Source organism: Cricetulus griseus, assembly GCF_003668045.3.
Source record: "Cricetulus griseus strain 17A/GY chromosome 1 unlocalized genomic scaffold, alternate assembly CriGri-PICRH-1.0 chr1_0, whole genome shotgun sequence".
In the NCBI taxonomy this organism is placed as follows: domain Eukaryota; kingdom Metazoa; phylum Chordata; class Mammalia; order Rodentia; family Cricetidae; genus Cricetulus; species Cricetulus griseus.
In genome coordinates this window covers 146,536,152-146,550,420 of record NW_023276806.1, presented here as the reverse complement: position 1 = coordinate 146,550,420, position 14,269 = coordinate 146,536,152, and the positions used below count along the sequence as shown (strand labels likewise).

General features: G+C 37.7%; 2 protein-coding genes across 3 annotated transcripts in view; both read right to left on the bottom strand.

Moving 5' to 3' along the window:
* Positions 1–1,212, bottom strand: part of Syt1 (synaptotagmin 1) — a 199,876-nt gene extending 198,664 nt beyond the window's left edge. For both annotated transcript variants that reach the window (XM_035451860.1, XM_035451861.1), the window contains exon 1: positions 1,047–1,212. In XM_035451860.1, coding sequence (XP_035307751.1) covers positions 1,047–1,212 — 166 coding nt within the window. The remainder of the gene's footprint in view (positions 1–1,046) is intronic.
* Positions 1,213–10,116: 8,904 nt separating this feature from the next.
* LOC100753541 (lys-63-specific deubiquitinase BRCC36) lies at positions 10,117–10,992 on the bottom strand. Its single transcript, XM_027392456.1, has one exon. It carries the CDS (start codon positions 10,990–10,992, stop codon positions 10,117–10,119), a length of 876 nt encoding a protein of 291 aa, XP_027248257.1.
* Between the last annotated feature and the right edge of the window lie 3,277 nt (positions 10,993–14,269).

The following is a 14,269-nucleotide window of genomic DNA, read 5'->3' as shown; positions in this document are numbered from 1 at the left end:
AATGAACTCAGTAAAGCTAAATGAATACAACATTAATATCCAAAGATCAGCAATATTTATATGAACTATCTCAAAGATAAGCCAAGAAAACCATCTCATTTACAATACTAAGAATATACTCCATAGTAACCTTCATTTTTATTTTAGTTATTATTACTACTGTGCTTGTGAACATATTGTGTGTGTACATGCTCACATGTGCCACAGAGCACATGTGGAGGTCAAAGGACCTGGGGCTAGGATGTTGATGAACAAGTCAGTGAGATGGTCAAAGGATGCATACTTTGATTTGGATGGGAAAGTAAGTTCAAGAGATTTAGTGCACAACATGGGTTGTAGTCATCTTGAGTTAGATTAAGACCAATGAATGTTGGATGTTTTCAGAAAAAATGGTTCCATGTGAGGCAGTGCACATATGCTAGGAAGACTTAGTCAATTCATAGTATTTATTCAAATTACTGTATTATACACAGTAAACATATTTGTAAATATGCAAATAAAATTTTGAAAACTAAATGCTACTGATTAGATTTGTGCAATGTTTACTTTAATTAAAGCTTATCTATAGGCTTTGTGTTCCTCACTCACAAATGAAAAATTAAAAGTAGGCAAAAGTGTTTGGAATATTGACAAATTAATGAAAGAAAAACAAGTTTAAAAATATTAATGAAGCAAAGAAAATCAAACTTGTAATAGTGGAAATGTATCAGCTCTTGTAATCTTTCCTACATAACAATTCCATCGATACAAATCTAAACTCCATATGACACAACATACAGACATTATTATCTCAGAGAGACAGAAAATGAAGGACCTACCTTAAATACAACACACAAAATTTTGTTATAAACCATGCTATTATTTATAAAACACAGTTAAAGAAAAAAAACATATTCCATTTCCAAAATCACTTCATTTCTCATTGGAGTGCTACCGTATGACACCACCATGAAGAACAAACAGCGCATTGAGTCCTGCTGATGTTCCACTGATTCTAATGATTGTTCAATCTTTTCTGTTTATTCAAGTGAAAACAGGATACTCACATGGAATTTTATGCAGCTCATTCATAAACTTCTCCTTCAGCTTTGAAAAGGCATCTTCCTTTCCTTCCCCAGGACTGGCTGGCTCGGTGGCATTATGTGGGATAACAGTTGCAGCAGTGGTGACTGGCGGGGCAGCCAGGCGCTCGTGATGGCTCTCACTCACCATTTTTGCTTCAGGTGAAACTAACGGGGGAAGAAAGAGAAAGCAAACTCAGAAGGGCATGCCTGACCCCATATAACAGGTGTACCCGAGACGAACACACACTACTTGCACCACACCTGCTCACTGGGTAGAAGCCTGTCATTAGCATATTACTTTATGTTGGCTCATGAAATATTTACAGAACCACAGTGAGTGGAGAGCTCCTTCCGGGAAGGCTAAGATCAAATGTAGTTACTGAATAGCATTCTCTCCCAACAAAGTCTATGTAAGCTGTCAAACTGATTAGCTATGTATACAAGCCCCATTTTGCGGTGTAAATCTAACTTTAATGATATCTTCCCAAAGTGTGCAGGGAACAACTGTTGACAACAGCCACGTTCTACACTCTTAGCATCTTGTACTATACTAAAAGAAAAAATACAAATCATGGATAATAGTGCTGGCAATGTTGCTAAGTGATTGCATACATTCAAAATGTTAGTGACTTTTAAAGTAACTATATGTAATAGCATAACACTGAAAGCTTAGGACACCATAAACATTATACAGCAAATGTCTTGAGTCTGATATCAAGGATAAGTCCCCCCCCCATCATTTTTTGACCTTTACTGTAGGTGACACTCTAATCAATAATTTACTTGTTCTGCTAGGTGTATATTTAGATCACTGTAAATGTGGCATAATTGACTCCATATATCAAATACTGATAAAGAAACAGGGTTTGTCTGCTTAATTATTTAAATTCACCTAGCTTCAATATCTTACTGAATTATTTTATCAAATTCACTCAATCATTTTAAATGCTTCTTTAGCTTTGAAGTAGAAAATCTAATTAATTCTAAGGTTGTAAAAGAAAACATTTTGGCTTTGAATTGTGAAGACAGTAACTGTGGTCTTACTCTCCAGCTAGGTGAATTTAAAAAGACATCTGCCCTCTCAATTCTACCCTTACAAAGTGGGAAGAAATAAGCCTTGCTTTCTGTCTTACTCAGGGTGACTATTTCTATGATGAAACCATGACTAGAAGCAATCTAGGGAGGAAAGGGTTTATTTGGCTTACACTTGCACGTCACTGTTCATCATCAAAGGAAGTCAGGACAGGAACTCAAACAGGGCAGGGACCCAGAGGCAGGAAGCATTGAAGAGGCCATAAAGGAGTGCTGCTTACTGTTTTTATCCTCAGGGTTTGCTCAGCCTGCTTTCCTATAGAACCCAGGACTTCCAACCCAGAGGTGTCCCCCAGTCACAAAGAGCTAAACCCTCTCACATCAATCACTAATAGAAATTGTCCCATAGCTGGATCTTATGGAGGCATTTTCTTAATTGAGGTACCCTCCTTTCAGATGACTCTGGCTTGTGTTAAGTTGACATAAAAACTAGCCAGGACACTTGACCCCTTATTAACTTAACACACCAATACAACATTAATTGACAACAACTTTTCCTTTTGCATTTATCCCCCAAATCTTGTAATAATAAATATCACAATATAAAACAATTAAAGCCTTAAAACTCCCACTTATTTTTTGAGACAGGGTTTCTCTGTATTGCTTTAGAGGTTGTCCTGGAACTTGCTCTGTAGATCAGGCTGGCCTCGAACTCACAGAGATTCACTTGCCTCTGCCTCCCGAGTGCTGGGATTAAAGGTGTGAGCCACAAATGCCTGGCTAAAACTCCCAGCTGTTACAAATTTGAATATTTTGATTGTTTGTTTTGTTTTGTTTTGTCTGAGACAGGGTTTCTCTGTGTGGCTTTGGAGCCTATCCTGGCACTTGCTCTGGAAACCAGGCTGGCTTCGAACTCACAGAGATCTGCCTGCCTCTGCCTCCAGAGTGCTGGGATTAAAGGCATGCGCCACCAACGCCGGGCTAAATTTGAATATTTTAAAAATTCAATCTCTTTAAAAATCAGTTTAAATTCTGTTTTTAAAAAAAACCCTCAAAGTCTCTTTAAAACTTCAGTCTTGACTACAGGTTCCTGTGAAATCAAAGTAAGTTAAATACTTCTTTATTCCAAAAGGGAAGAACCAGGGCATAATCACAATCTGAATAAAGTAAAATGAACTCTAACAGTGCATACAACTGAGTGTCCAATGTCTGTGATCCATTCACAATCTTCTTGACTCTAAAGGGCTTGCCACAGCACACAGTGAGTCTCAGGCTGAGGTCAGGTTTCCTGGTATCTGCAAAATTCTGGAGTCTCCTACTGCAGCTGGGCTGCACTTCTGCCAATAGTCAGACTCTCTCTTGGGCACTCTTCATGGTGTTGAGCCTCAGCTTCTCTGAATGGCCGATCTGATCCTGGATCTTCAACTACTACTGAAGCTGCACCTAAAACAGTGGCAGCTTCTGGCTGCTCACAGTGCCAACCCTCAGCTGTTCTCTATGACCCCCTCATCCCTCAAAACCAGGATCATAGGAGAGATTCTTACACATGACCAAATTCTGGCCATAATGAGATGCAACCTAAGACATCTCTGGAACAGGGTTTATGAGCACTGACCCTGAGGAAACACTTCCTGAGAGATTTCACACCAATGATCCTGGTCTCTTCTTAATCACCACTAACTGGGTTTTGTGGGTGTGCTTTTGTGTGTCTTTGGGTGTGTATATTTTTGCTTTATTAGTTTGTTCATTTTGTTTGTCATTTTTACTTGCCTGTTTGAGAGAGAGAGACAGAGAGAGAGATAGAGAGAGAGAGAGAGAGAGAGAGAGAGAGAGAGAGAGAGAGAGAGAAAGAGGAAGAGAGAGAGAAGGGCACAGAGTTGGATGGGTGGAGAGGTTGGTATGATCTGTGAGGAGATAAGGGAATATGGTATGAAAAAATACTTTCAATAAAAATATAATGAAACTGAGATGGGGCTCTCATACCTAAGCCATTTGCCCTACACAGACTTTTTCTGATCTGGTCTTTTCTGCTAGTCTAACATTACAGTACCAGTACAGTACTGGTGTAATTATTATTTTCTTTTGAATCTATTTACCAGGGAATGGAAAATACACGTTATCTCACTAGCAGTTAACAGATTGCTTAATTTTATATGCAAAGTCATTTAGCTTGTGAGAACAAAATTTTAGCACACTGGAATTAAAAAAAATCACTACTATTGGATAGAAACTTAAAATCTCTTCTAAAACAGAAAGATAGCCTGATCAAGTCCTTCTTTATAATACAAAACTGACAATTAAAATAACAAGGATATAAGCCAGGCATTGGTAGCACATGCCTTTAATTCCAGCATTTGGGAGGCAGAGGCAGGCAGATCTCTGTGAGTTCCAGGCTAGCCTGGTCTACAGAGCAAGTTCCAGGAAAGGATCCAAAGCAATAGGGAGAAACCCTGTCTTAAAAAAACAAGCAAACAAAGGATATATTCACTTAAAATTCTGGCGAAATATTAATAGCAAAGGTCAGCATACAAGGAATTGGATAATTGGAAGTGCAGAAGAGAAACATGCTCCAGGGACCCAAAATAACAGAACATATCAAAATCTGTGGAAGATGGAGGGTTCATCCTTATTCTAGGAATCACTGATAAAGAAGTGCTGATATACAACTTAATATGAAGACACTTATAGGAACTATAATATCAGAAATTACCTAACAGTAAATTAATTGTGGTGATTTATAAAATAATAGTATTGACCTTGTCTTAAATAGCTTGAAACTTGAAAAATAGCTAGAAACAAGGGAGTATTAGCTGAAAAATACAAGTTATGAGACATTACACAAATTGTGCCTTGTTTATAAATAAAGGACTCTCATAGAAAAGAGGTTGGAAAGATAGATTCAAAGATGCTAAATTTCTGGCAGAAATTTTACCTTCTCCCATGTCATTGGTTCTCAACTTGTGGGTCATGATGGTTTGAGGTATGCATATCAGATATCCTGCATAATAGATATTTATATGTCTGTTATATTACATATCTATTCATAACAGAAGCAAGATTACAGATTTGAAGTACCAATGAAATAATTTTATGGTTGGAGGTCACCAAAAGATGAGGAACCATATTAAAGGGCCACAGCACTAGGAAGGCTGAGAAACCCTGTCCTGGGTTTATGCTCTCAATATGGTATAAATCTGAGTTATTTTACAAAACTCTCTTTAAAATAGTTTGTTCTTATGAAAACTGACCCTATAGTATTAGTTTAGCATCCAGTACTGGATTGAAAACACTTTCAAACACAAACTAAATCTCAGGGATAAATGGAGAAGCAAAAGTATACAAAATGGCCATTGGCTGAAATACAATGTAGACAAAACAGTGAAGTGTCATAAAGGTTAATATTTTGGGGTGTAACTTGAAGAAAATCCGACCACTGTTGTTAGGACAACCTCCATTCTCTTTATTTTCTTTTTAAAATTTAAATTAGAAACAAGCTTCTTTTACATGTCAATCCCAGTTCCCGCTCCCTCCTCTCCTCCCCTTCCTTGCAACGACTCCCTATCCCATCCCCTTTCTGCTCCCCAGGGAGGGTGAGGTCCTCCATGGGGGAATCTTCAAAGTCCATCATATCATTTGGAGCAGGGCCTAGACACCCTCCCAAGTGTGTCTAGGCTAAGAGAGTATCCCTCTATGTGGAATGGGCTCACAAAGTCCATTCTTGTACTAGGGATAAATACTGATCCACTACCAGAGGACCCATAGATTAACCAGATCTCTAAACGGACATCCTTATTTAGGGAGTCTGGAACAGTCCTATGCTGATTTCCCAGCAATCAGCCTGGGGTCCAGGAGCAACCCCTTGTTCAGGTCAGCTATTTCTGTGGGTTTCTCCACCCTGGTCTTGATCCCTTTGCTCATCACTCCTCCCTCTCTGCAACTAGATTCCAGGAGTTCAGCTCAGTGTTTAGCTGTGCGTGTCTGCTTCTGCGTCCATCAGCTACTGGAAGAAGGCTCTAGGAATGGCACATAAGGTAGTCATCAATTTCATTATCAGAGAAGGGCTTTTAAGGTAGCCTCTCGGCTATTGCTTAGATTGTTAGTTGGGATCAACCTTGTAGATCTATGGACATTTCCCTAGTGCCAGATTTCTCTTTAAACCTATAATGGATATTTATTATTTTAAGACCTCAATTATGTCTATCTTTATATGTAAAACTCGGTATAGCTTTCTCAGATAATATAGTGAGCTATTTTTATATTACTGTATAAACATAATGATTTCTACATAAATCACTATTTCCATATCTATTTCCATATTGTATTTTGTAATCAAAGAATACAAAATTCAAGTTCAAAGAAAAGGACAAGGAATTATCAAAAAATATTTCCAAGGAAAGTATTTGAATAATAAGATCCAAAAACTATGTTATTTTTGGACTGATCATTAAAAAGAGTCCAGGAGAAATGAGAAAACAGGCTGTTCTGTATTAGAGGAGGAGAACAAAATTTAGGGAATTTACTTCATCAGTGTCTTCCATGTGTCATAGAGCAGTATGAAGCCAATGTAGGTGCCCAAGCATCCATCTTGGCCCTATCTCAATACCCAGTTCCAGTAAGGAATCACACACTTTATATTATGTTGAGAGAGTATCAGATGCTGACAGACAGACAAAGACTTCCCCCATTGAATTGGACCTGGCCAAGGAACTGGCCTGTCACTCTACTTTCCCTAAAGACAGCTATAATCCTGTCACAAGCAGAAGCTGATACACAAAACCGTCTCTTGCCTCAGCCTTTGCCCGCTGTAATGCATTTCAGTTCTTCCTTTAGAACTTCATATAGAAATCATTCTTTACTGAATTGTGTCAAACCCAGTTAAGGTTCCCAGGGAATATGATCATGCTTGCTCTGAAAGAATTTGGAAAAATAATGAACTACTGTCAACATTTTCACTTAAATTCTTCCCTTGCCCGAGGACTCTTAAGCAGTAAGTGAAGCCTAGCAGCATATCAAACTCTCCCACAAGTTTGCAGGTGTTTGAATGTCAGCCTTAAGGTGCATCTTCTCTGCAATTCAGATGAATACATTTTCTTGGGAGATGTAAGAGGGAAGCAGAGTACAGGACTCTGTTACGGTGGGTAGGAGCTGGTTTCTGGTGGCAGATACAATAAATGGGTTAGATTAAAAGGTGGGAGAAGTGTTGGAAAAAGACTGTAAAGAGTTTCCACACAACAAAAAAAGGAAATTAAAGTCCTATGTCAAAAAGTGTCATTTCTAGGTTTACTGACAAGCTGCCCCAATGTGTCTAAAACACCAATATTTGCTTTCCTTTCCCTCTTTTTTTTTTAACCTTAACTTTGCTTTCTGCAAAGTCAGAGGACAACTTGTGGTGTTTGATTCTTTATATTTATCATGTGAGCCTCAGCGATTGAACTCAGGATTTCAGGTTTGGAAGCAAGCACCTTTAACCCACTGAGCCATCTTTTAAAATTATTTTTAATTGAAAACAGGTATTTTCATATAATATATTCTGACTGCAGTATTACACTTTCCCCTCCCAATGTCCTCCCAGATCCTTCACACTTTCCCACCCACCCAAAGCCCCTCTTTCTTTTTCTCCCTCATTAGAATACAAACATGCATCTACAATAATAATTATGAATGAATAGTGTAGTCAGGCCAGTTAAAACTCATATCTAAGCATGTAAGTCATGAAATTCTCTGAAGTACCCAGAGCATACACACAAGAAAGAACACACATGTGCTTTGCTAAACCAGGATTCCAACACAGATGTCTCATCCAGAGCTGCTACAATGATGGCTGTCCCCTCCCACAACGCCAGTTGCATGGTTTGATTCTTTCGGATCTCTTGGAGTTTCAGTACAAACGATCCTCAAAGGGTCACACCACACTTACAGTTCTTATCTGCACCACGGGACCCAGAAAGAAAGAACAAGAAATAACACCAAATATGTGGGTTCCCTAGGCTTGCTTGTTTCCAGAGTAATTTATATGCAAACCCAGGCAAATTTTGTTACTAAAGTCATACCACAACTGTTGTATGTGGTAGACAATATTATGTGATGTGAGGCTCCTATTCCATAGTTTAGAAAGAATACTGAGTGATATGATAGACTGAATACTCTACAGAAAACATTCTTTTACCATATACAATTTCATACTTTTGTGTGTCTGAAGTGGGAGTCTTCTTAGATTTTATGGCATCTCACTTTCACTCTCTGCCAGGATAAACTGCTGCTTGCCTGGATATGCTCACGGTGGTTATTCTCAACAATGATCCATGCTATGAATTGTTTTGGTGGAACCGAAGCAAAGGTAATGAATTCTGTTTGCTGTCTGAAGCCTGGGTCAGCATGTACCAGAAACACTAGCAGAATGATAGTCAAGTAGTTTGCAACATGTTGGAGGCACCATTAACTGAAATGCTCTATTCTAGCACCCTTTTTTTTTGTTAAATACATTTTTATTTTACAGTAATTGTAGACTTATCAGAAATTATAAAAATAGCACAAAAATCCCACAAATGCTATATTGTTTCTCCTAGTTGTAAGATATCCTACAACTGTATAACTTCAAAACCAACATTATGACAATGGTATAACATTCATGGCCACTAGATTTTACACAAATTACTGTCTGTGTACACAAATTTATAAAAAATATTAGCATGGGAATAGTTTTATATACTAAACACTAAAAGCAATATACAAAAAACTATTTTATCAGCCTAAATGAACTCTTATTCCATAATGTTATAGTAATATATATTCTATGGTCTATGCAGTCCCAAACCCCAGAAGTCATTAATCTGTTATTCCCTCTCCATAGTTATGACATTTCAACAATACTATAGAAATTCACCTGTATAGCAAGTAAACTTTTGAGATTACCTTTTTTTTCCATTTGCTATAATATATCCCAAGGCTCATCTAAGTTGTATATCTTAGTAGTCAGTTCCTTTTCACAACAGAGTCATATTCTATGGTAAGAATGGTTTGTTTAACTACTTACAAATTGCAGAATATCTGGGCTGTTTTTCATTTGAGGCTATGTCAAATAAAGCTGCTACGAAATTTTTTGTAAAAGTGTTTGTGCCCAGGCAATGCAACAGCTTGGTCATATGTAAAGTGTACATTTAACTCTTAAAAATATTTCCAAATTCTTCTACAGAGTATTTTACATCCTTGTCATTGTGTATGAGAAATACAGTTTACATCCTTAACAGTATTTGGTATTTTCACTATTATCTCTCTAGCAATCCTATTAAGTATATGTCATACCATACTCTGGTTTTAATTTGCATTCCTAATGACTTATGAAGTTCAACATATTTTTATAACATCCACTGCCATCTATGTTTCCTCTTTGGTGAAAATGTCTATTTCTTTTCATTTCCTCCTCGGATTGCTTATTTTTGAGTTTTGATCATACTTGATTTTTCCATATTTATCAGATATCAGATACTACAAGGGTTGCAAGTAATTTTCTATCTTCTTATTCTCTTTCTCTTTTTTTCTTTCTTTACAAAATAGTTTTAACTTTGCTGAAGTCCAATATATTTACTTTTGTTTTCTTCTTGACTGTTTTCGTGGCCTGAAGTTTAAAGACTTGTCTCCTGAAGATTTTTCTTATATGATATTTTTCTAAAAGGTTTTCTGCCTTACATTAAATCCATGAAATATTTTTGAGGTACCGTTAGAATTAATTTTGTTGGCCTGTATAAGTCCAATTTACCAAGTGAATGCCCTTTCTTCCTTGTACTTTTGTGCTTTGTCAAAATTAGTGAGCCATGTAATTGTGGGTTTATTTCTGGATTTCTTCTGTTCCTTTGATTTATATGTCTAGTCTTCTGCGAATATCATAGTATCTTCATTACTGGAGCTTTATAAGAAGTCTTGAAGTTATATAATACGAGTCCTCCAATTTTATCTTTTTCACAATGAATTTAGTTTATAAATTGTATGCCAACTATTTTCATCTGCCTGTTTTTGTCCTGCTTTATTCTAGGGAAGACAGCTCCTCCATAAGGCCTTCCTTTTCTTGTTCCAACTCCTGCAAATGCTGCTGGTTTTGCTCTAGTCTGTTCTCCAACCATTGCAGAAGAGGTCCACAGATGGCAGACATTTGACTGCATAAATGCTTGGTGAATACCGAGCCATTATGGATCTTGGTTAAGGAGTCCAGATGTGTAAGTTTGTGAATCCTCCTATAAGCATCTTGTTCCTCCTGACACAGGATCCTCGGCAGCTCTACTGCTGATGTGAGGCATACTTTCCCAATGGTGGTATGAGGTACGATATGAATTGGGATTTCAATTCTCTCATATTCTGAGCTCTTTGGGTCTTGTATAGCTTGGAAGCATGTGTAGAGTACCCGACCGGTTTTTGTGGTTTTGTCTTCTATGAAACAAGCAAAAATCAGTCCTACGAAGCCTTGATCCATCATCTGGTACATGGCTTGTGTACGGACATCGACATGGGAAGGCCAAACGGTGATATGAGGGTGGGAATGATACCAGCCAACAATTCTCAGGGGACGGCCTGTTTGTTCAGCTGACCTTTCTGCCTCGATTGAGGCTGCAGACAGTTGCTCTGGAGAAATTTCGACTCGGTCCTTTGTCTTGTCAGAACGTTGCAAGATAATGACGGAATGGATGTGAACAATTCTGGTGGTATCCATCGTTTCCGCAACTGCGCGCCCCTCAGTTCCGGCGAATGTAAATTTGGAGTCACTCCTCGCATCACCATGCAACTCCCCTATACACAGACCCATCACCTCCTCTTTCTCTGTGCTCAGGGCGTGGTTGAGACAAACCAGGAAAGCGTCCGACGCAAGATGAACCGCCTGCACCTTCTGAATCATCCGCACCGCCATCTTGCTCTGCTCAGAGGCAGCCTTCCCAGTGAGCCTTGCGGGACTCCACAGGGGTGGAGCCTGGGGCACAGGGGAGGGGCCACATCCCACAGGGGCGGGGCCTAGGTGTAGGGGTGGAGCCTGGGGCACAGGGGAGGGGACAGAATAGAGGCGGGGCCGAGGGGAAAGGGTGTAGCCTGCCTGCCTAGCAGCACATGGAAAATGCTGTGTTTTTTTTTTTTTTTTCCTTTTACTGTGTTTACAAGATTGCCACAAAGTTAAAAAAAAATGTCTAAGGAAATCTGAGATCTTTTGATAAACAAAATTCAATGCTATGAATTTATATTGGCATAATCTATTTTACAATCATTTCTGGTAAAGGAATAAAAATTGATAGTGAATTTTATAACTAATGGTTTCTTATAGTCAAACCATGAGTTGAAAAATGAACATCATTTATCAATATTATAAGGTGAGAAGCTTCATAAAACTTTGAACAAGCTTAGTACCTCATTCTCTCGATTATGTTTAGTAATTTTAAACAGCATAAATTTTATAGGAATTAGTTAAAATAAAAATTCTGTTCAAATTGCTACATTAGTTTTTTTCTCAGATCAATATAGTAGGGGATGAAATAATAAACCAAGTACCGAAGTCAAAATCAAAGCATTCAACTAGTACAATAATAACAAAAAGTCAAGAAATCTTTTATAAACCTGAAAACTCCCCTAGACTAAGGACACAAATCTCTGAAAACATAGGACATCAGAGCTGTTTCCAAAAACATTGATAATGAATTCATAAAATTAACATTGCTAATTTTGCATTCATTTCTATTTTAAGAAAATATTTTATTACTGAAGCTTCAAAAAACCACACTTGTTTTAAATTGCTAGTCCATACTAGAGAACATTTGTGCTTTTAATGGGTCTCCCTAGATTTCAGCTACAAAGACAAGGTTGTGGTTAAAAAGGAAAAACAGAATAGCTTTCAAATGTATTGGAGAGACTTCAAGCACATTGTATAGTGTCATAAAAATGGTAAAGTCCTAGATTTCCCCTTTCTTCCTCCCACCCTCACTTTCTCCCTCCCTTCCTTCTTCCCTTCCTTATATTTGATAGGAAAGATGGCTATGAAAACCCAGAGGGAAATAAAAACAATATAGATTCGATGGTTTCTAAATTTGTGTTTACCTCATTGTTGGTGATAGCCATGTTTTTATTTTATCTTTGCTGCTGTTCACTATATCTTTGGAGTTGACATCTTCCATTGATCAATTTTATGTGCTCCGAAGGACAATATTAGTTGAAGCTACTCTCTCACTTTTGTATAGTAATATAAAATTAGATGCTTTGGCAGTCTTTGAAGAAACACAGGTTAGTTGGTTGAAGCCAATTGGATCTCAAAATGCTTTCTATAGAAACTGCAGATAAGTCATTTGGAATTCCCATTCTCCCTTGCTTTGTTGAAGCTCGGCTCTGAACTCTCACTGTTTCTGAACTGCAGGCACTTGAGAGGAAATCTAAGCTCGTAGCACAAAGCCCTCTTTTATCAAACTGCTAAAACTGTCATTGTTTTGTCACACAGTGAAGCAAAGCTTCAAAATCGATCCACAGCTCCAATTGTGGTAAACTCAATAGTTGGGAAAATGCTCCAGTCTTCCAGCTAGAAATAGTATGTTAATAAACAAAGGTCTACAATACTCACTAAAATGTAATATCCAGGTATTTAAAAAGTATTTTTGGCATATAAGTGCACCTGATATTTACAAATAAAATTTATAAATCAGGGAATGTTATCATTTGCATGTTAAAGAGGAAAAGTTCTGCCAAAGGTTGCACAGCTGGTGAGTGGCAGAGCTAAGGTTTTCAATGAACAAGGCTAGTTTCATAGTCCATGAAATTTTCTTACTAGTGAGGAAATAAATGTTGAGTAAATAAATTATATGCCTACAATGTGTTCAATATGATAGAAAGTGTTCTGACTAATCCTCACCTTGTTTTAAATGAAGAGAAATATAACAAATATCTGTTGAGAAAGAAAAGCGCAGAGTTGGAGTTATTGGCTAGAGAAATTATTGTGGGAGACTGTATTGAGAAAAACACATTACACAGAAAATTACTGAGAGGGCCACAAAGAAATTTCGAGTTTAGCATTGTTTATGTCAGTATTCTAAACATCTCAGCTATGAAGTATGAAAGGTATCAATTTTGCTTCCTTCTCAAATTCTACCTCCTTCTATTATGTCAGTGCATATTTGTGAACATAAAACATAAACAAACATTATCCACAATCTACAGAATAGCCCATCCTTTCCCTACAATTTAAAACAAACCCATTGTTTTGTTGTTGTTTATGGACAGATGTGGTTGCAGGGAGATAACCTCCTCACATTTCATAGGGAAATCTTAATTCATGTGTCAGTCACCATAACCTGGTTCATTTTTGCCCATGGTTGCTCTGAGATACAATTTGAGTATGCTGTAATATAAGAAGACATATTCTGGGTTCCTTTTGAGAACTTTTTCTAACTTTAGGCATGAAGATAGTGACAGAAATCAACACCTCTCTGCTGGTTGGTACTGTGATTGCTCTGGGACCTGGAACTGTTGTGCACATGAGAGAAGCTAGCGAAGAAAAATTGATACTTTATGGATGCCAGAGTTGAAGGTTGGCAGTGATGTTGAGTTGTGTCACTAACCATCTCTCACCTTGGGACTTGCAAAAGAAGGCAATACACTTCCCGAAGGCTCAGTCCAGTTTATGTGCCACTGTCTGTTGCTTGCATCCAGGAGTTAGTATGTATAAACACAGTATGAGCTGACCCCCACAATCACAATCCAAACAGCTACTTTTTTATAGGCTTATTTTATGCTATGTTTTGGTAATTTGATTTCTTCCCGATGCTCTTTACTTGTGTATGCCTCTGATCCTTAGCTTCAGAGTCTCAACAGGTTTGTGAGATACTCACCCCATTTTTTTTAGAGACTGTTCTATACATTGAGTTTATAATTTATGGTAAGGTGTAATGTCCTGCAATCTGCCCATATGCTAGGTAGGTAAGAACTGAGTTGATAGGAAATATAAAATAAAATTGGTTTGTGACTAGTTTCCTTTCATTTAAATGCTGAAAAGGGTTTAGAGAAAGATCCATTTTGTTACATAATATTAAACTTCAATGGTCTCCCTTTTAACATGCTCATCACCAATGAAAATGTATAACATGATACTCACAGCTAAACAATGAACTGAACTGGAATCCAGTTGCAGAGAAGGAGGAGTGATGAGCAAAGCGGTC

Excerpts from the sequence above, each read along its gene's own strand:
- LOC100753541 (XM_027392456.1), bottom strand. The coding sequence starts at position 10,992 with ATGGCGGTGCGGATGATTCAGAAGGTGCAGGCGGTTCATCTTGCGTCG.